This window comes from Nicotiana sylvestris, chromosome 6, assembly GCF_000393655.2.
Source record: "Nicotiana sylvestris chromosome 6, ASM39365v2, whole genome shotgun sequence".
Lineage (NCBI taxonomy): Eukaryota > Viridiplantae > Streptophyta > Magnoliopsida > Solanales > Solanaceae > Nicotiana > Nicotiana sylvestris.
Window position 1 is genome coordinate 191223724 of NC_091062.1, and position 20061 is coordinate 191243784.

A 20061-nucleotide genomic window follows, 5' to 3' on the forward strand; every position below is an offset into this window, starting at 1 on the left:
TCACCGTATAGAATCAGCAATTTGAGTTCTAATCAATTGACACAACTTTCTTTTGTACCCTAGATCTCTCTATCTTTTGAGACACTGATAACTCAGAATTATAATGTTTGAACTAAGAAGTAGACAGATTTAGAATACACTTTTTGTAGTTGCGTGATCTTCTTCTTGAGAGAGCAACCTTTTTATACTAGAGAAAAGAGCCATTGAGTCATTTTTGAAACTGGAGGCACAAGATCTTTAATTAAGGGATTTGACCCAAGAGGTGCCTCTTTGAATCTTGCTCTTTGATTGGCCCATATTCGAATGTGACCTTCCTTGTCACAGCTGAATTCAAGGAGAGATTAATTCGTGAGTGTGTTCTTCGAAACTGGAGTGACCATGATTGGTAATCTGAGTTCCCTTGATTGAGTCAATCTGCTTCTTGATTGATCATTAATGCTGCAACTGAATCTTCATTCTTTCCTTGATTGAGGACGAGTCAATCTGCTTCTTTAACTGATCATTAATGCCGTAACTAATTCTTCCTTCTTCCTTTATTTTAAAACCAGTAGCAATCTTGCTAATCATCTTCATTCTTTCCTTTTTGTTTCTCCTGAAAATATAACATAAGATAATATTGTCATCATTGAAACTTAAACTTAAAACCTATCATACTTCACTTTGTGGATATTAGTCGTTGCCTCATTTCATTACATGTCAATTCAAATCGAAAGATATTGACACTTAAGTACATGTTCCTTCCTTTTGCACAGGAATTATTCTTATTCTTTATCTTTGCATTAGTGGGAAATTGTTGGCATTATTCCTCTTTAGGCGTTATACTCTAATTTGATAATGCAAAGAATAAAGAACACTTCTAATCTACAATTAATCTGTGGTTAATTCTCATACCTTTCCACATTAATTTTTTATAACATTTCTTGATTTATAAATGGTTCACATTCATTCATATGACGGTTTCTTAATTTTTGTGAATTTGTTTGTGAAAAGATACAAACTTTTCAGAAGGTTTGAAGTTACTGTCTTTATGACAATTTTGTCATTAAACCAAAATAATGTTACATAACATTAACTCTCATTTGGGATCTTACGTTTTTCTGATGGAAGAAAACGTAAATGATTTGCCTATATAGACACCATCATTTGTGAGTTAAATAACCAACCAAAAATATTATACTCTCATCCTCTCAAAAGATTATTCTTCTTCCTATTTTTCCTGTGCAATTCTTTTCTGTAAACTCCAAACTTCCAGCCACGAGTGCACGTGTTTGGAAGTACTGTAGAACATTGGGGAACAACCAGTCTTAACGATTTGCACTCAGTCGAACCGAATCGCTTTCAAAGCATTGGCTTGCCATGGCACAATATTTATTCGATAAATTATTTCTATTCTTGGTCAATATTATCAACTATTTTTCTTACATTTTGTACCTATTCCTCTTTCTTGACTCGTAAAGGGAAAAAAAAATCAAGTAACATGTTTAAAATAATATCGAGTCTAGAGCTTTCTCGTGTAAAAGAATACCAATTCGAAACTAATACCCTAAAATGATCGGTTTAAAATATTCATATTATAATTTATACAAGAGCATTTTCTAGGCTATGCAATTGTATAAGATATGGGTTTAACTTCTATACATTACTGACTATGCAATTTTATTTATACTATCATGTTATTCAAAAGGCAATTAGAGATAACTACAACCTATAATAAATGAAATTAGTAACTTGAAATATAAGATTAGTAACTCGTTGCAACGGGTCAAATTATACTGATAATGTAAAAATTTATTACACTCCTCGAAGAGCTCAGATGTTCAATATACAACTTTCATTTCCAATTCAACATTCAGAATAGTTACATCAATTGCAAGATTTAAAAGATCTACTTGACATAGTAAGGAAGATCAAGGACATAAAGGAGGAAATAAGCCCAAGTGACACCAGAAATTCCACCAAAAAAGAATCCACCTGTGAACTTTGACCATCCCTCTGCTGTTTGCAATTGGTCTGGCACTTTTTTCCTCCCAGTCAATGTCAATGCTGGTGCTGTTGATGCTTCTCCTTCTTTGAATGATGATATTCCATAAATGGTCAAACATATGCTAAGGATCACTACAAGTCCTGCTGCTGCCAATGAACCAGCTCCCCCTGCATTAACAGTTAGCGGTGTCGAATGAACGCGTTAGGCTGAATTTGAGCGGGTCAAAATGAGTTAATAAATGAAACAGTCATTAACCTACCCAACTTGGACGTGTTGTGGGGGTCATATTTTCATGGACATTCAGCTGAACTCTTACATCTTTGACACAGAGCTTACATATATATGTAAAATATTACTAGATTTTTAACAAATATTAAATCTTTAGCCGACACTTTTTGAAGTACAATGAGTTCATCGTTAAGAATATAAATGCATGAAGTTAAAATTTTGAATTCGACTTTACCTGCATATTCAGTGTTTCTTAATGGACCAGTCTTTACAAATGGGCCAACAAGCAGGAATCCATGGGCCAGGCCCACTTCTACTCCTCGGAGAAGTGGGTTCACGGCGGTCCGGTAGGCTGGTAAGTTGGATAGGTACCAAGCAATCAATGGGCTTGAGGTCACTGGAGTTTCAAGACTTCCAATGAAAGGGTCACCATTCAAGGGCTGAATCACTTGGTAAGTGGGCTGCATAACCAAGAAAAAAGAAGAAGAATTAATCTAACTAGTTGTTCATCCAAAAAGTAGCTGGCTATTTGCATAAATATCCCAAAAACAAGAAAAGTAGACAAAGTAAAGGACAATTGTTGAGAATTGTTCGACATCCACAAACCAAGAGCAAGCAGAACTACATGGTCCAAAGGTGTTTTTGATTGATTTTGTCTAAAAATTATATTATGTACATAGATAACAAATTTAGTAAATATATGTACATTTTGAATCTTTTTAAATAAGATATTAAGTTGTAACATAATGGCAAACGTGAATCAATATAGTTGTTTTAGATAGCCAAATTCTAGATCTCATGTAACCTATGTTGGATTTAGCACTTTCTATGCCAAAGCAAAAAAGTTAAGCACAACTTATTTTTGACCTATATTTATAATTACGAATCATGAAGACTTCATCAACAAGAATGTGTTCTTCCTTTCATAAAATAAAAAAAATAACATGAATTTCTTCTCCTAATCTTAGGCATACAATTTGGAATATAAATATAAATAATAGCAGCAGTAAAATAATAGACGAAAAAATGTTTAAAATTTGTATATATATATATATATATATATTCTGTATTTTATATACAAAAAATATACAAGTTTTAAACACTTTTTGAGCTACCAGACGTAAATAATTTCTGGCACGGGCTAAGAATGATAATACTCAAATTCAAGAAGTAATTTAATATCTTACTTTGTCTGTTTGGACAGCTTTGATAGTAAAGCAAGACTTTCTTGTGGAAGGAAAGATTTTAAAAGGAACACCAGAAATGCCTTTGGGAGTAACAAGTCCACTGCCTCTTGTTAAAGAAGAAGCAAAGCTGCTCTTGAGTTGGCTTGCCATGGGGGAAGCAGCAGTTGCCATTTTGGAAATATTGTTAGACACTTAGGTCAGTTAACAAAATATAACAAAGATGCAAACATATGAATATAGGAATATGTTTTGTTGGCAGACAAAATCTATTGCTCACAAATTCGTGGTTCTGAGGGAAGATGACACTTACGTGGGAGCTTGTGATTGGGTAATAATAAAACGTTATCTCTTATCCATACCCCATTGGTTAAGAATGGATCATCACTGATCAATGATTGCTGACTCGAGCTTCACCCATAAATACTTACGCATGCTGGATGTTTACAACTAACTAAATAAATAACCTTAGGAATTAATAAATTAAAGTAAATATGCATATTACTTAACCATATTTAAGCGTTAAAAAGTGTTTATGTAAGACATGTCTCTCATTCATTAGCTTGGTGTAATCACCTAACACGATGTATAGAGTTTAGCACTTGTCCGGTGCTGGAAGGTCAGAAGGAGAATGTTATAAGCTTTGAATGAAAGTCCCGGTAAACGGCGGCAGTAACTCTAACTGTCATAAGATAGCGAAATTTCTTGTCGCACAACGCGGGTAAGTTTTTACAGTGATGGAATGGGTGTCCTTTTTTTTGGTAAGTTCAAAACGTTTATATACTAATATAATTTTTACATTATCATTCGCTGTTGAGATCGTAATCGGCCTACATCAACATAAAATGAAACTATTAAACTAAGGGTGAGTCGTTTTATTTGGACGAGAACAATTGCTTAATAGGCACTTCTTTGTTTCCCTAAATTGATACACTAGTAGGTAGCCCAACTAGTTTATGTATAATTCTCAGTAGACATCAATAGCTACTGTAAATCAGATACCTAGATATCTATTTCTTCCATTTAAAAATTACACATTTTGGACTATTGGTGACAGCATGATTGCACAAGAAGGATAAGCCTAATTTAATTTGTATGTTCATAAGTACCGTTCGTTTTAACTGCATTTTTGGATTCAATCTTATTTTATCTTGCTGTTATTCCTACTTGTTACAATTACCTTTTCAAAACTGCATTCTTGGATTCGATCTTATTTCATCTTGCTGTTATTCTTATTTATTGCAATTACCTTTTCTTTTTCCGATGTTCTCTAGCCGAGGGTCTATTGGAAACAACCCCTCTGCCCTTCCAGGGGTTAACTAATGGGTTTGTTGTTGTTCATAAGCACCGTTCGTTTAAATTTGGTAAACAAGTCCAATCGAAGTCATTGAATTTTGAGTCCAGAGACATCACGAAACAGCATGAGCAAAGAACCGATGTTAACATGAGATTAAAGGACTATAAACATGAAAGACAGTGCACATATTCAAAGATCAAAGTACCAGCTTTTACACCAGATTATAAATTGACAAGGCTACATTCAGTATTAAATTTGCTCACACACAAGCAAATTAAGCAAACTCCAAGGGTTAAACACTAACAGCTAAAAGGATCATCATTAAAGTTTCTTGATCAGTGCAGGTAAGGAGCCTGGTAATGGTAGCCATTTCCAAAGAAGTCATGGCCAGGAGAAAAGTTGTAAACAGCAGCACCCATGAATAAAGGAACATGGTTGCTGGTCGGTCCAGGGTGAGCATATGGTCTGTCATAAACGGATTGCGGGCAGCTCTCAGTCATTCTGGGATAGAAGTTTTTGTCCATGACAACATTATTTACTCGGAGGCCATTTCCGACACCATTGGGGCGAGGCCTTTTCGATTGAGGTTTCGCAACTTCAGTTGCCTTTTTCTTGTCTGCCTTTGCTTTCTCCAGCTGAAGAACCCTTTTCTGAAGGGGGTCCACCGGGTAGTGCTCCTCAAGCTTATGGTCTTCGATGCATTTTAACACGGCCTTTAGTGCAGTCAACTCTTTCTCATTGACATCATTCTGGAGAAAAACAATTATTTATTCTCGCATGCTATCAGCTAGGAGAGTTAACATTAAATGCAAGACCATTAGCTGTATACAGCCTAAATGTCCACCTCATGCGAAAGAGGTTTTTATACATGGACCAGGACACAACAGTGAACACTGAATATGATGAAAAAACTGCAGTCCAAATTATACCAAAGCACAAGGAACAAACCTGCACAGTAGGTGATGCATTTCCAGAATTGAGAGGTATAGATGCTTTGCTAGCTTCATTCAAGTAGGATTTCAGTAGAGATACAGGTGGAAACTGCTGTGTCAGCTCAAATGCAAAAGCTAGATTAACAGCATCTATATGTCTTCCATTATTTATCAACACATCAATAACACCTAGAGATGAAAGGAGCAAATATGTGAGTATCTCGAAGTATACAGACTGTTTCCTATACCCATTCAAGTAGACAAAAGATATGAAGTTCTACTTCACAGACTGTTTCCTATACCCATTCAAGTAGACAAAAGATATGAAGTTCTACTTCCTTCTTTCTTTCTTTCTTTCCTTTTTTTTTTTTTTTTGATAAGTAAGAATTCACTGACAAATAAAGTATCTTCACAATGTCAGTTCTCTAAAAAGCCAACTATATGTAACGATTAAACTAGTAAAACTGTTTTAACCATCAATGTATATAAGTTAAATTGTTCTCGTTAGTGAAAATCCAACAACAAACATATCTTAGAAGTGATGTGATGTGGTCATTTGCACTCTAGCGTCGGTTTTCCTTACGTGCTTCAAGTCGCTTTACCTTTCTATCTTTATATGTTACTTCCTCTTTCTAAGGGCCATTCCTATAAAATTATTTTGTTAAATATCTAGACTCCGGATGAATGAAAACACTACTTTCTACAAGCTAGATGAAAATACTACATCCTGTAACGTCAATTGTTACCATGATATGACTATTCTTTTTGAACCATCATAAGATTACTCTTTGAATGAGGATTCATGTTGCTGACCCCAACTTGTTTGGGACTAAGGTGTAGTAGTTGTTGTTGTATAAGATTACTCTTTGAAAGTATAGAGTATAGGAAGGGGGGAGAAGGAAAGGAAAAAAGAGAACAAAAGATAAAGAGGCCTTAAAGATCTCGTCAAAAATAGAAAAAGTAGGGGAAAAAATCCTTGAGCAAGTTATTCTACTATTTATGAAAACCAACCTGGCATTCTGTCAGATAATCCAAGGGAACGACAGAGATCAGCTGTTTGACGACGTCGTGAAACCATTGGTATCAGCTTGGATAAGTTCTCCTGGTTAAAATTGGAATTAATACTAAAAGTAGCAAGTAGCTGTAAGAATGCATGAGCCTCCAAAGAATTTCCATTATTTGCATCAATGTCAAGTTCATCTAACTTCGGGTTCCACTCCTCAGCAATACCTTTCGCACGTTCTTTTACATTTTCTGATATTATACTTGAAATAGAATTCATTTCCAGGGTGTTTAATAAAGTACTAAGGCATTCCAGTAGCATAATACAAGTTCGCCGCAAACCCAAAAGATTAGCATCTTTTTTAGCATCAGAAATTGACAAATCTGAGTTGTAAAACCCCTTCAGTGAGTCCAGAACCAGAGAGGCAGGATTGGTTGCAGCTCTTAAAGCAAGTGGAATCTCCTCCCTAAGAGCTGCCAGGTTTTTACGGTTGTCTGATATGAATTTGTGGAGGCCTTCAGAATCCATATTTTGGCATAGTTTCACTAGCTCTGGATAAGACTTAACTTCCACACCACCACCCTGAGAAGGTTTTCCAGTATCCTCTATAACATGCCCAATCTCTATGAAATCATCAGGCTTTTGTTCCAGAATAGATGGCCCATCTTGAACCTCACAATTAATGACAGCAGGTTGTACAGAACAAGGCTTCCTATGCTTCTCAAGAGCGATAGCAATAGCGGAAACTGCAGCATCTCTTTTCTCCTGGAGCCTCTGAAGTGAAGCTTGCTCTTTAGCAATAACAGCTGCTTGACGCTTCTCCAACATCTCCCTAGATTGGAAAATTTTTGTCTCAAACTCCTTCTCTTGGTCTTCCAGTTCATTGAAACGCCTCTTCAAGGACTTCTGAAGCCCATGAAAGTGCTCTTCAAGTTGCTTCCACTGCAGGTTGAGAGTAACAGCACGGTGACTTTCCAACTCAGCGAATGCTTTCTGTAGTTGCTGTATCTTGGATGTTGTAGAGTCCACCAATGTTGCAACTGACTCTGTATCTTCCATGGCGAAACTCCCTGATAATCTATTTGAATTTTTCGGAAAATCTCTTTAGATGACTGATAAAACAACAAATGCGCCTACATTTGTCAACTGAAACTACTATACAACTTTTTATTTTGGAAATTTTTAGTGTTGCATAATAATTTGCAGACAGATTCACCAACAACAAGAAGCCCAGAGTAATCCCTATAGTAGTTTCAGTTGACAAATGTAGGCGCATTTGTTGCATAATAATTTGTACACAGATAACAGTTTATTGAAAGATATCAGACATATACACAGCTACTAGTACGATGACAACCTAATTAAGGAAAGAATCTCAATACCCAACTCTTCTTCTAATAAGCCAGATGAGTCATTAATCCTTTCTTTTATTTAATATGTCAAAGCTAGTCATAGATGCACCTAAACTAAACCCCATGTTATCAAGGCTACTAGAGACTTTTCCAGTATAAATACCTACTACTCTTTCTTAAAAGCATCGCTGAGAACCCAAATTTTGATCATAGTTTCAGGTTCTTAACCCATAGCGGAAGAGAGAGGGAGCGAGAGAGAGAGAGAGAGAGGGGGAACAAAGAATTTTTCTTTTTGAAATAGAAGACAGTTTAGGCACCCAAGGGTTTGGCCTAATGGTCAATGAAGTGGGAGAGAACCATGCGGTCTCAGGTTTAAATCCCAGTGGAAGCAAAAAACATTAGGTGATTTCTTCGAGAGAGAGAGAGAGAGAATGGCAAAGTGGAAACTGGGAACAAAGAATTTTTCTTTTTGAAATAGAAGGCAGTTTAGGCACCCAAGTGTGTGGCCTAATGGTCAATGAAGTGAGTGAGAACCATGAGGTCTCAAGTTTAGCAAAAACTAGGTGACTTCTTCCCACTATCCAAGCCTTGATGGATAGAGGTACCTGGTACCTATAGCTGGTAGGAGGTGGCACGTATCCCGGGAAATTAGTTGAGATGCGCGCAAGCTTGGCTCGAACACCACGGTTATCCCAAAAAAAAAAATTGAAGGCGGTTTAGTGTCAAGACTATGTAACCCAGGGCCTAGCCATCTTTCGTTTGTTTATCATGATGCATAACATCCCTGTGTTAAGGTCAAAACCTGGTCTAGCCCATAGCTGCCTCGTTGATAATAGCGAGTTGCTCAGACTTTTGTATCTTATATGATCACGTCAAAGTTATGATAAAATACAAATTTTACTTAGCTCATTGTAATTGATCTTGAAAAGTGGCTAGATTACTAAAAGGCATGTATGCACTGGAAAAAGCAAAAACTTTGTAAAATCCTTGCAAAGCTTTCCATCTTTTCCCTATCCATTTTGGAATGACAAACATCATAAAGATCATTTCAGTGTTGTTATTCCTTTTTTCTTGCAATATATTCCCCTAAAAAAAATTACAAAAATTAAGCAAAACTTCTTCTGAGTACAAGGTAAATGTACCACAACAGGTTACACGTGGAAACAACAAGTATCTCCAAATTCACGCTCAACAGATTATAGTAAAAGAATAGAAGGTATTGCAAAACTATTAAGTTACTAGAAGAGCTAAAAAGAAACACACACAAATCAAAACTAACACCAATCGTCAAATAAAACAGAATTTTCCGTATACTCAATTAATCACGAAGTATAATTACACCTGGACTTAAGTAAAAGCCAACAATGATACTCGCGATCAACAAATATACTTACAAAAATGAAATTATCAAAATAAAACAATCTAAAAAAGGCTCATTTCAACAACAAATGAAGCTACAACGAGCATTCGAAATTAAAACATCACTCTACTGGCTAATTGTTGAAGGTTAAGACGATCTGAAGGTACTGAGTGATAGTGATGAAGCAATAAGGCAAATGAAAAGAGAATATCGGAGTTGTACTTACACGATCGGCAGCGAAAGTTGGCAGAGAAGAAGATACGTCGGCGGCAAAGTTCGCCGGAGAATTCAGACCATTTGGGTTTGAAATCCTATTGACAGAGAGAAAGAGGAAAGTGAAAAGTGGAACGAAGAGGAGTATTTATTATAGCTACTATTACCCGACAGAGACCACTCAGACAGCGCACAAGGCACAATAAAGCGCTTTTTACTTCCTCTTTGCTTTATGTAATAGTGCAGCCTTTTTCCTTTTAAATACTCACAACAAATTAGTATAGTAGTAGTATTTTTTTTTAACAATAGTAATATGTGAATCAACTATTCTCTTGTGGTCCATTACAAATTATTATACTTGAGTCCCACATAAATATTACAATGTGTTGATCAGGTATTTATATAGCGTTGGGATCTCCTGACTACGCATGGTTCTCCCTTGATTGTATCAATTAGCACAGCCACTCACCGCCTTCCGTACCCATTGTGTCATGGATAGTTATATAGTCTTGGGCTCTCCCGCCTATGTAAATAGCTTTTGGACATTGTATAGTCGCTCTCAAATAATAATCAAAAAAATGTATATTTTGTATATATATAGAGAGAGAAAATAAATAAATTTATATACTATTATGATTATCAAATTAAATTAATCTTTGCCCATTCTTCTGCTATGACTTATGCTGATGAAAGAAGTCATCTAAATATTGTTTGGAATGCACCTCTGCTAGCAGGAATCATTTGGTATTAAATTCTTATGGATCATATCTTTTAGTAACTCTATCAAAAAAGAAACCTTAGCTCAATCTCAAGAAATATGTGACAACAAGCCGAGATGGCATGAAAATCACTTATTTAATTATTTTTGTTCAGTGCAACCTAATATATAATTAAGTTTAGAGAAATCCCATGTTAGCAAATTAACGAATCAATGCTATTGGCAAGTTCCTTTTGAGATATTATGTTATGGTACAGGTCGCACTTTGCTTTTGCTGCATCTTTAACTAATTCTGAATAATATAAGTTTATAAATAATACTATTATAAGGATATAGTATTAAAATTGATTTCTGAATTTTTGGTAACTAAAGTTTAGAGGTGCAGATGGAATGAACATTTATTGCTTTATTGAAAAAGAATATAGATCATTTAACCAAGTTAGAAATACCTGTAATTAAAAGAATCTTTAATACTCAATACTTTTTATATCCGTCAATTAATTGCACAAATTAGTAGCCTTTCCACTTATCGTACTAATCATAAAAAGATATATACAATAATTTATCATGTGATAATACAATAATAGACCAACATAATCTAATTTCACAACTCATGTAACATAAAATATTTATGATTGTGATTCTACTAACTGTTGTAGTGTTTAGTGCTTCTTTTTTCTTTCTAAAGGAAAAAATTCCAAAATAAGAATGACATGAAATGGCGACAAATGATTACTGTTTCAATAAGATCAACAATCGAACTTAATTGGAAATTGACTAGTACAGTGAAAGTTTTTGTGTCTGTACATTCAAATGAAAGTACTCGACTTGAAAATGTATAAGGAATATCATGAGTTGGGATTTTTTTAATGTAGCATCAGAAGTATGCCAAACTATTAATCATCAGATTAACAACGTTAGCACAACAAATTATTGTCATAATTACAAAATTTCATTCAAGTTGTAATTATTAAAAAAACACGAAAAGTGGTCGATTATTAATTTAATGTTATGAAAATATTATACTGTGAAAGTCCATTTATTACTCCGCTATATATAGATAATTTTCCTGAAGAAGATTATCCATTTAGTACTCTATTGAAGTTTATTTACAAGCAGCTGATGCACGAAGGTTGCAAGCAACTCAATTAAATGATTTGCAACAGCTTCTTATTAAACAGGCAGGTTGCGAGCAGCTCATGCAGACAACTTACAAGCAGCTCAAGAAAAGCCTCGCAACTGCTTCCCGAAAAGCCTTGCAACTGCTTCCTGAAAAACTCGCATCTACTTCTTTTTTTCAATAAATAGAGGAGTTTTCAGTTCACTATGTACATCAGTTTGAAGTTGAACAATATATCAGTTTCTCTCTATACTTGTCTTTGGTTATTTACTTTACAGTCGTTATTTTATAACACGTTATCAGCACGAAACTCTGTCATCTCGAGTAAATACTTTGAAAGTATTAGAGAAGATGGAAATCCTCAAATTATGTTTGGATCAAAGACCAATCATGAAGATATTTGTGTGATTGATAGTGAAACAACTCATGCCATATTCAAATATCATAAATACGTTTCTCATTTGCATAGAGAAAAAGCAAATGTTTCTACAATTTCAGGTAATATATGTTTGATTGAAGCTCCGGAAGAGTCACTATATTTCTGTCTAAGGGAACAAAACTTATTATAGACAATACATTATTCTCCTCCAAGTCCTGAAGAAACTTGTTGAGTTTTATAGATATCCGCTGAAATGGGTATCATGTTGAGACGATAGATGAAATGAGTATGGAATATCTTTGTATTACAAAGATATTCTGGCCAGAAGTGCATTGTAGAAAAAATTTCCAACTTTATCTTCTGGCTTATACTATTCAAAGATCAGTACAGTTGAAGCACACTCTATCGTAAACCAGAAATTTACTAATTCAAATACTTCTATGCTTTGGCATGGCCGCTTGGGCCATCCTGGACCAATAATGACGAGACAAATTATTGAAAATTCGAGTGGGCGTCCATTAAAGAACTTGAAGATTCTTACAAATGATGAATTTTCTTGTGATGCTTATATTATCAAGGCAAAATGATCACTAGATCATCACTAATGAAGGTTAGCATGGAATCATCTACCTTTTTAGAGCGTATAGATAGGGATATATGTGGACTTATTTTCCAACTAAGTGGGTTGTTTCGATATTTGTTGATACCCAATTTTTTCCATAATATTTTCAAAATTATGCTTTGGCATCAATTAGTATTTTTTATATAATTTCTGCATTTTAAAAAAATTCTAACTAATTTCTCCCAACATTTATTTTATAAAAAACAATCACTAATTGCATCACAAATAGTTTTATAATAATTTTTGTCACTTAATTGTATTATTTATATTTGTATCAAGTTTCAATTATTGCACAAATAGCCACATTTATATTTTTAGAATGCAATTGTAATTACTTTGCAATTATAGCCTATGCATGCATTATTACATTATTTTACTGAAAAATAGCCTTTTATATTTTTAAAATATTAAGTAATCATTTTAAAATATTTCCAGGCATAAAAATTATTTTTTACAGTCTATTAGTTATTTTTAAAAATTATTTTATTAATTAAATAGGGTATTTAACAAATGACCCCCTTATTTTCAAATTTAGCCAAAATACCTAGCCCAATTTTAATCCCAATTTCAAATTAGACCAGGCACAAAATTTACCCAACCCAAACACAGCATCTACCCGGCCCATTTTTTGCTAAATCTTGGCCGTTGATCACTTTGATCAACGGTCCAGATCCCCCTACCTAAATTAAACCTAATGACCTTCCCCCAAACCTCTCATTTCCCTCTCGTCTCACGCCGACATCTGATCCCCTCTTCTCTCAAATGCTCTCAAGTCCTAACCCTAACTCACCCTCATCGCCGTTCATCTGTTGTCGTTCATAGTGGTTCCTCACTAGGGGTGGGCATAAAATCCGAAAAACCGAATTCCGAACCGAACCGAATTAATTCGGTATTTCGGTTTCGGTTTTTTCTGTATTTTGGTCTAATTCGGTATTGCAATTTCAGTATTTTGGTACGGTCCTCGGTATTAGAAATTTGAAATTTTGGTATACCGAAATACCGAGTTTTTTAAATACATTTTCTTATTGCCCCAGTCCACTGCCCCAGCCCAGCCCATCGCCCCTTCTCACTCTAATAATTTTAATTCCAACTTCCCAGCGCCCCAGCCCATCGCCCCAGCCCACTTTAAAGATTAGGGCTAATTCATTAGGTACTGGGGTCGAGCAGTACTGATAGTCAGGGTCTCAGACTCAGATACAATTGACTGAGTAGGAGATTAGGGCATTAGGCGATTTTCGAGCTCGATTCGATTCCTTAGTCCTCACTCGGTGACTCCTCACTCCTCACTCTCACAAATTCCGGGCAAATGAAGACGCTACTGTTGCGAACTTGCGATAGTTTCAATTTTCGAAGGTATGCTTCTACTTGCTTTTTTTTTATTGACTTGCTTTAGCAGATGAGTTAGAGGTGAAGAGGATCCCTTATTTTGTTATTCATTTTTCTTTCTGAAATTGATGTCTTTTTCTATATGTGGCAAAAGAAGTACAAAATCTAACTTATTGATCAGTGCAAGGTATACTTGGTAACTCCATTGAGTATGCCAGTTCTTATCAATGTGTCGAAAGAGTAAAAACCCAAAAAAATAGAGAGAGTGTGTGTTCTGAAATCGCGTTTCAAATATTTTAAAGAAAGTTGCTAGCGAAAATGGAAGGAATAAAGATCCTTCCTTCCTTGGTGTTTTGAAGAGAAATCCTAGTCTTTTATGTACCTTATAGTCAGAATATGAGCTCTAATTGACTTGCACGTTCAAGACTTTCTGGGGTTCATTATTTTAGAAACTTTGGTAGCACTTGTAGGGACTAGGGAGAAGCAGAAACATGGTAGTTGAAGCTACTCATAGCTAGTTTGAAATAACTAAAAGTGCACTCTCATATTTACATTCTCTCAGCATTACTAATAGCAAGGTAGTTAATTTGTTAATTTATGTTTATATTTGTTTAATTTTGTATAGATGGCAGATACAAGTAAAGTAAGTGATGTTGGTTCAAGTGAAAGTTTACCTATTACGGTAGATAGTAACACCAACACCATTGATACTCAAGATTCCAAGAAAAGGAAAGTCATGCAACCTAGGTCTGACGTTTGGAACCATTTTGATAAAATTGAGGTTAATGGGGTTGGGAAAGCACGGTGTCGATATTGTAAATAAGCTTATGCTGCTAATTCATCTAAGAATGGAACAACAGGATTGAAAAATTATTTGTTTAGATGTAAAGAATACCCACTTAACATTGCTAAAGATAATAGTCAAACAAAGATAAATTTTCAATCTTGCCAAAATGATGAAGGATCAATTTGGAAATTTGATCAAAAAGTGGTTAGGAGGGCCTTAATTGAGATGATAGTTATTGATGAACTACCATTTAGCTTTGTAGAAAATGAAGGCTTTATGAAGTTTATGAGAAAAACTCAACCACTATTTCGTCTTCCTTCTCATAGAACAATAACAAGGGATTGTTATGAAGTTTACTGTGAATTGAGGCAAAATCTAAGAAGTTCTTTTAGAGAAGCACAACCAAAAATTTACCTCACAACAGACATATGGACTTCATTACAAAGAATAAATTATATGTGTTTGACAGCCCACTTCATTGATAGAGATTGGAAGTTGCATAAAAGAATACTAAATTTTTGCCCTATCACTAGTCATAAGGGTGAAGAGATGGCTAAAGCTATTAGGGATTGTTTGCTTGAATGGAAATTAGACAAGGTTTTCACTATTACCGTGGACAATGCTTCTTCAAATGATGTCACAGTCAAAGAATTGTCTAAACAATTAGATATGTGGAAAACTAATATGATGAGTGGTAAACGTCTTCATGTGAGATGCATGGCTCATATACTAAATCTAATTGTGCAAGATGGTTTGAAAGAACTTGATGCTTCTATGACACGTGTTAGAAATATTGTGAAGTATGTGAGATCTTCGCCTGCAAAGACCTTAAAGTTTAAACAGTGTTGTGCACATGTAAAGGTAGAATGTACCAAAATGTTGTGTTTGGATATTCCTACTAGGTGGAATTCCACCTATTTGATGTTGGATACGGCACAACTGAAAAGGCCTTTGACAAGTTGCATCTTTTTTATGATGGATTTTCTGCTTATTAATGTTCTCATCTTTGTGAAGATGGTAGTAGTGTAGGTCCTCTTGAATCTGATGATTGGGTGAATGTGATAGAGTTTCTTGCAAGATTTCACGAGCTAACTAAAAAAGTTTCAGTTCACGTTATGTCACTTGTAATTCTCATTTTGAGGATGTATCTGAACTTTATTGTCATTTGAAAATATGTTTAGCTAGTGAGGATGAGCATTTGAGAAAAATGGCTGAGCAAATGCAAGAAAAGTTCAAGAAGTATTGGGGTGATCCCGAAAAGATGAATAAAATGATTTTTATTGCTTCCGTCTTGGATCCACGTAACAAATTTGAATATGTTGAGGGAGCACTTGAAGAACTTTTTAGGGAGGAAAAAGGGAAGAAAATAAATGATGAGGTGTATGCTTATATGAATTCTTTATTTAGAGAGTATCTAAAAAAGTATTCAACTGAATCTTGTCCTCAATCTCCATCTAGTTCTACTTCATCTAACAACACATCTAATACATCTAATGGGAGTGTTATAAGTGCATCAAAAATAAGTACTAAGCTTAGCTTGAAGAAACAAAAGGAAGACAATGGAAGTGGGGGTTCTAAATCGGAGTTGGATAAATACATTAGTGAAGAACAAGAGCCTTTTAGTGAAGAATTTGATATCTTGAGTTGGTGGAAAACACATGCTCCTAGATTTCCTATTCTTTCGGAGTTGGCTCGTGATATGTTGGCCATTCCAATTTCTAGTGTGGAGTCGGAATGCGCATTTAGCACTGGTGGCCGTATTCTTGATTCATTTAGGAGTTCATTGACTCCTAAATGTGTGCAAGCTCTTATTTGTGTTCATGATTGGCTTAGAGAAGAGAAGAATCATATTAGTGTTGAAGAAGACTTGAAGTATCTTGAGGAACTCGAGCTTGGTAAGCTTTAATATTTTGTGTGTATTTTAGTTCAAAATAATATATCATGTTTTTTCATTTGTATGACATATTTGGTCGTATTAGCTTTAGATATGGAAAATAATGGAAGCATTACTAGCATTGTTTGATGTATAGTTGCAACTTGCATCTTGAGTGGTAAGTTTAATACTCTATTTGTTTGGTGATATACTTAATACTTTTGCAGTTTTGTTTTATTATCATCAAAATATAATATTCTAACTTATGATTTATATTTTTTTTAGGTTCAAGTGCAATCATTTCCCGTGCTCCTAAAGTACGCTCCGATATTTGGGAACACTTTGAGGTGAAAGAAGATAACTGTCACGCCCCGAACCTGGGCCTGGACGTAACACGACACTCGGTGCCTGACTACATGTGACCGAGCGAACCAACTGACTAGCTGAATCAACATGTGGTGTAACTATGAGCTAGAGGTAAATATAAAACATGATAATCTACTAAAGAGTCTGACTGAAATATCATAGATACGGAAAATACTGAAAGGTCTGCAAGTATAAACAAGTAGCCGACAAGGCTAACACATGAAATCCTGCTAAGATCTGACTGACTGGGTTATAGTCTATGAAGCCTCTAAAGAATACTGCAAATGCTAACTGTTTACCGAGACAAGGTCCCCAGTACACCTTATTAACTGAAATACTATAATGACTAAAACAAAAGAGAGACAAGGCCCCGGAAGACTGGGGCTCACCAATAGCTGATACGAGATGTCCTAGCAAGCAGAATCGTCAACCTGAAAATCGTTACCTGCATCGCGAGATGCAGGCCCCGGGCAAAAGGGACGTCAGTACATTTGAATTGTACTGGTATATAAAATAGCTGAACAAAAGAACTATCAACACTGAAATTGAAACTGAACTGCTAGCTGATAAACTAATAACTGAACAAGGAAGTAAGAATGTGAATACTCCCTCTTCTGAATGATGAACAACCTGTTTATCTGAACATTAAACTGCAGCCTCATGCCCAATACGTATATATATATATGTGCACAACTGCGGCCTCGGGACCAAGTATACGTATACATAACTGCGACCTCAGGTCCAAAATGCACAAAGCATAAACTGCGGCCTCAAGCCCAAATGCAGGTGTTTAACATTCAGGAATTTAAATCAAGAACTGAGAATCATACTGTAATATGTGATACTGAAATAATGAGCCATACCGACTTACATGATACTGGTATAGTGAATAGGATTAAACTAAGATGAGTATTCATAATAAGTTGATTTGTCATAACTGAAACTCATAGAATATCGAATGATTATGAAACTATGTCATCTAGAGAATATAAGTTCTACTTCTATTCATGGAACCAAGGCATAATTACTTTCTGAGGAAACTAGTAATGTTCATGATGAATGGGACGTAGGGAGAATCATAGATATTCCCAAACGTAAAGAGTTAGCCTTACATACCTCAATTTGCCCCTTAGTGATACTACAATGATCCACACTACTAAGAACCTTCAATCTACAACAACAACATCCAATGGAACCCAATATTAGTAATAAATTCCATAACTTATGCCATTTAGGCATATTATCAAACACCTTGTAGGCATAGATATTTACACCTCATAACTATAGTATTTGTTCATCCAACTATCACCATTAACCAACAATTTATTCCACCATCACTCCTAACAAATCTATAACTTCCAACTACATATGTATGACCATCCATTCACACCCAACTAACAAATCCTATCAAATAATCATCTTTAAATCCCTACCATGGTCTTGCATTTAAATTGGGAATTTATGACTTCCAATCACCATACCATAAGTTGCAATACTAGATTCATGCTCATAATTCCATAATAACACCATATATGTAAGTCTAAGGGTGTAGGATTACCTCTTGTAGACCAAATCTTGAAAGATAACTTTTGGGGTGTTCTTGAGATTTTGAAGAATCCTATGAAACACAATCAAAATCATGTTGTAACTAGTGATTGAGAAATGAAATCACCATGACAACACACTTAAAACTCACCTTAGGTGTGCAATTGGATGCCTTGGTCGAGTTGGGGTGTAGAGGAAACCCTAGGCTTGAGAAGTGACTCAATTTCTATTATTTCTGGTCTTTAAAGTATTTAAAACCTTCAAGACGCGCGAGTTCGCGCGCTTGTTCGCGCGCGAGGCAGAATACTCAGCAAAAACGCGTGACTTCGAGCTAGTGACACCTGCCCAGTAAAATGGTCATAACTTTCTGTATACACCTCCAAATGACTAACGGTTTATTGCTTTGGAAACTAGACTCAAAGAGATTTAATTTGATAGGTTATTAATTACACAACTCGTTATAGAACCGGAGATATGATCGTTCAAAGTGAGATCTTGTGCGCACTCATTTACAGATTTCATCTAATATGAAACTTTTCCAACTTGGCTTAGACTTAGGCCTCTCCTTAGACCCTAATTCACCTCTAATATAACTTAACATAACCACTCAATTACCATCATTCTAATACTCGTTAAATGCATCCACAACCGATTCAAATTACGGGGTGTTACAATAACGGACAAGTTCGCAAAGTAGAGTGCAAGCATTGTGGTCAAGTCTATAATGTTAATCCAAAGAGGAATGGAACAATTGGTTTAAGGAAGCATATTAAGCTTTGTCTTGCGCGTCTTCCTGGAATTCGTATTTAAGAATTAAGACAATTTGTTGAAGGATGCCCTCTCTGTTTTTTGTTGCACTATGTTTAAGTGTTAAGATTGTTGCAGTTGGCCAATTGCACTGTGTTTAAGTGTTAAGATTGTTTTTGTTGCACTGTGTTTAAGTGTTAAGTGTTAAGTTGCGTAATGTGTAGTTGTGTACAGATTCAATTGTGTACTGCGTTAAGTGTTAAGTTGTGTAATGTGCAGTTGGCCAGTTGATTGCACTGTGTTTAAGTTGTTTAATATAGTTGTGTAATGTGTAATGATTCTTTCAGCTTTTGCTTTTCAGTTTTCAATTTGATTCAATTTTGATATACTGGCGTGCAGATTGTAAAGAACCTGTTCAGCTTTTGCTTTTCACTTATTCAGTTGTGCATGTGCACTGTTATATATAAGAACAGATTCTTTCACAATGAAAGTTTCAATTGTGCATGTGCACTGTTAGCATTGATTATTCAGTGATTATTAACCGAAACCGTACTGAAACTGTACCGAACCAAAATAAGAAATACCTAACCGTACCGAAATATTTTGGTATGGTATTTGGTATACATAATTGATAAACCGAATACCGAACCGAAATTCTTAAATACCGAAGCAAAATACCGAATGCCCACCCCTATTCCTCACCACCATCAGACCTCTAATGGCCTCTCCTATATTGGTGTTGCCATCTCTAAAGTCCTCGAGGGACCAGGGTCAGTCCACTTACACATTGTGAGCACGTGATTTTTGCTTCACGAAAACTACTCCAAAAGAAATCGAAAAATAAAACAAATTACCTTTGGGTACAATTTTGAGAATTTTGCGTGACATTTTGGATAATTATTTTTGTCTGTGAATGTTAACTTTGCTTTAATTAATTGAAAAATACCAAAATACCTGTTGCATGCATATTTAGGATTTGATTATGCATTTTTGGAATTAATTAAACCATGTCCTATTTTAAAGAA

The 20061-nt window shown here is 35.2% G+C and overlaps 2 protein-coding genes and 1 pseudogene across 2 annotated transcripts; 1 reads left to right on the top strand and 2 right to left on the bottom strand.

Annotated features, from left to right (window-relative positions):
• Positions 1–1749: 1749 nt before the first annotated feature.
• LOC104221829 (photosystem I reaction center subunit XI, chloroplastic) lies at positions 1750–3735 on the bottom strand. The gene is made up of 3 exons (XM_009772963.2): positions 3400–3735; positions 2448–2673; positions 1750–2151 (listed from the first exon to the last, which is right to left on the bottom strand). The coding sequence occupies exons 1-3, from the start codon at positions 3568–3570 to the stop codon at positions 1886–1888; spliced, it is 663 nt and encodes a 220-aa protein (XP_009771265.1). The 5' UTR covers positions 3571–3735; the 3' UTR covers positions 1750–1885.
• Positions 3736–4820: 1085 nt separating this feature from the next.
• On the bottom strand, positions 4821–9671 carry LOC104221830 (FRIGIDA-like protein 3; annotated as a pseudogene).
• Positions 9672–15712: 6041 nt separating this feature from the next.
• LOC104215941 (zinc finger BED domain-containing protein RICESLEEPER 2-like) lies at positions 15713–16528 on the top strand. Its single transcript, XM_070149767.1, has 2 exons — positions 15713–16400; positions 16485–16528. Exons 1-2 carry the CDS (start codon positions 15713–15715, stop codon positions 16526–16528), a joined length of 732 nt encoding a protein of 243 aa, XP_070005868.1.
• Positions 16529–20061: the final 3533 nt, after the last annotated feature.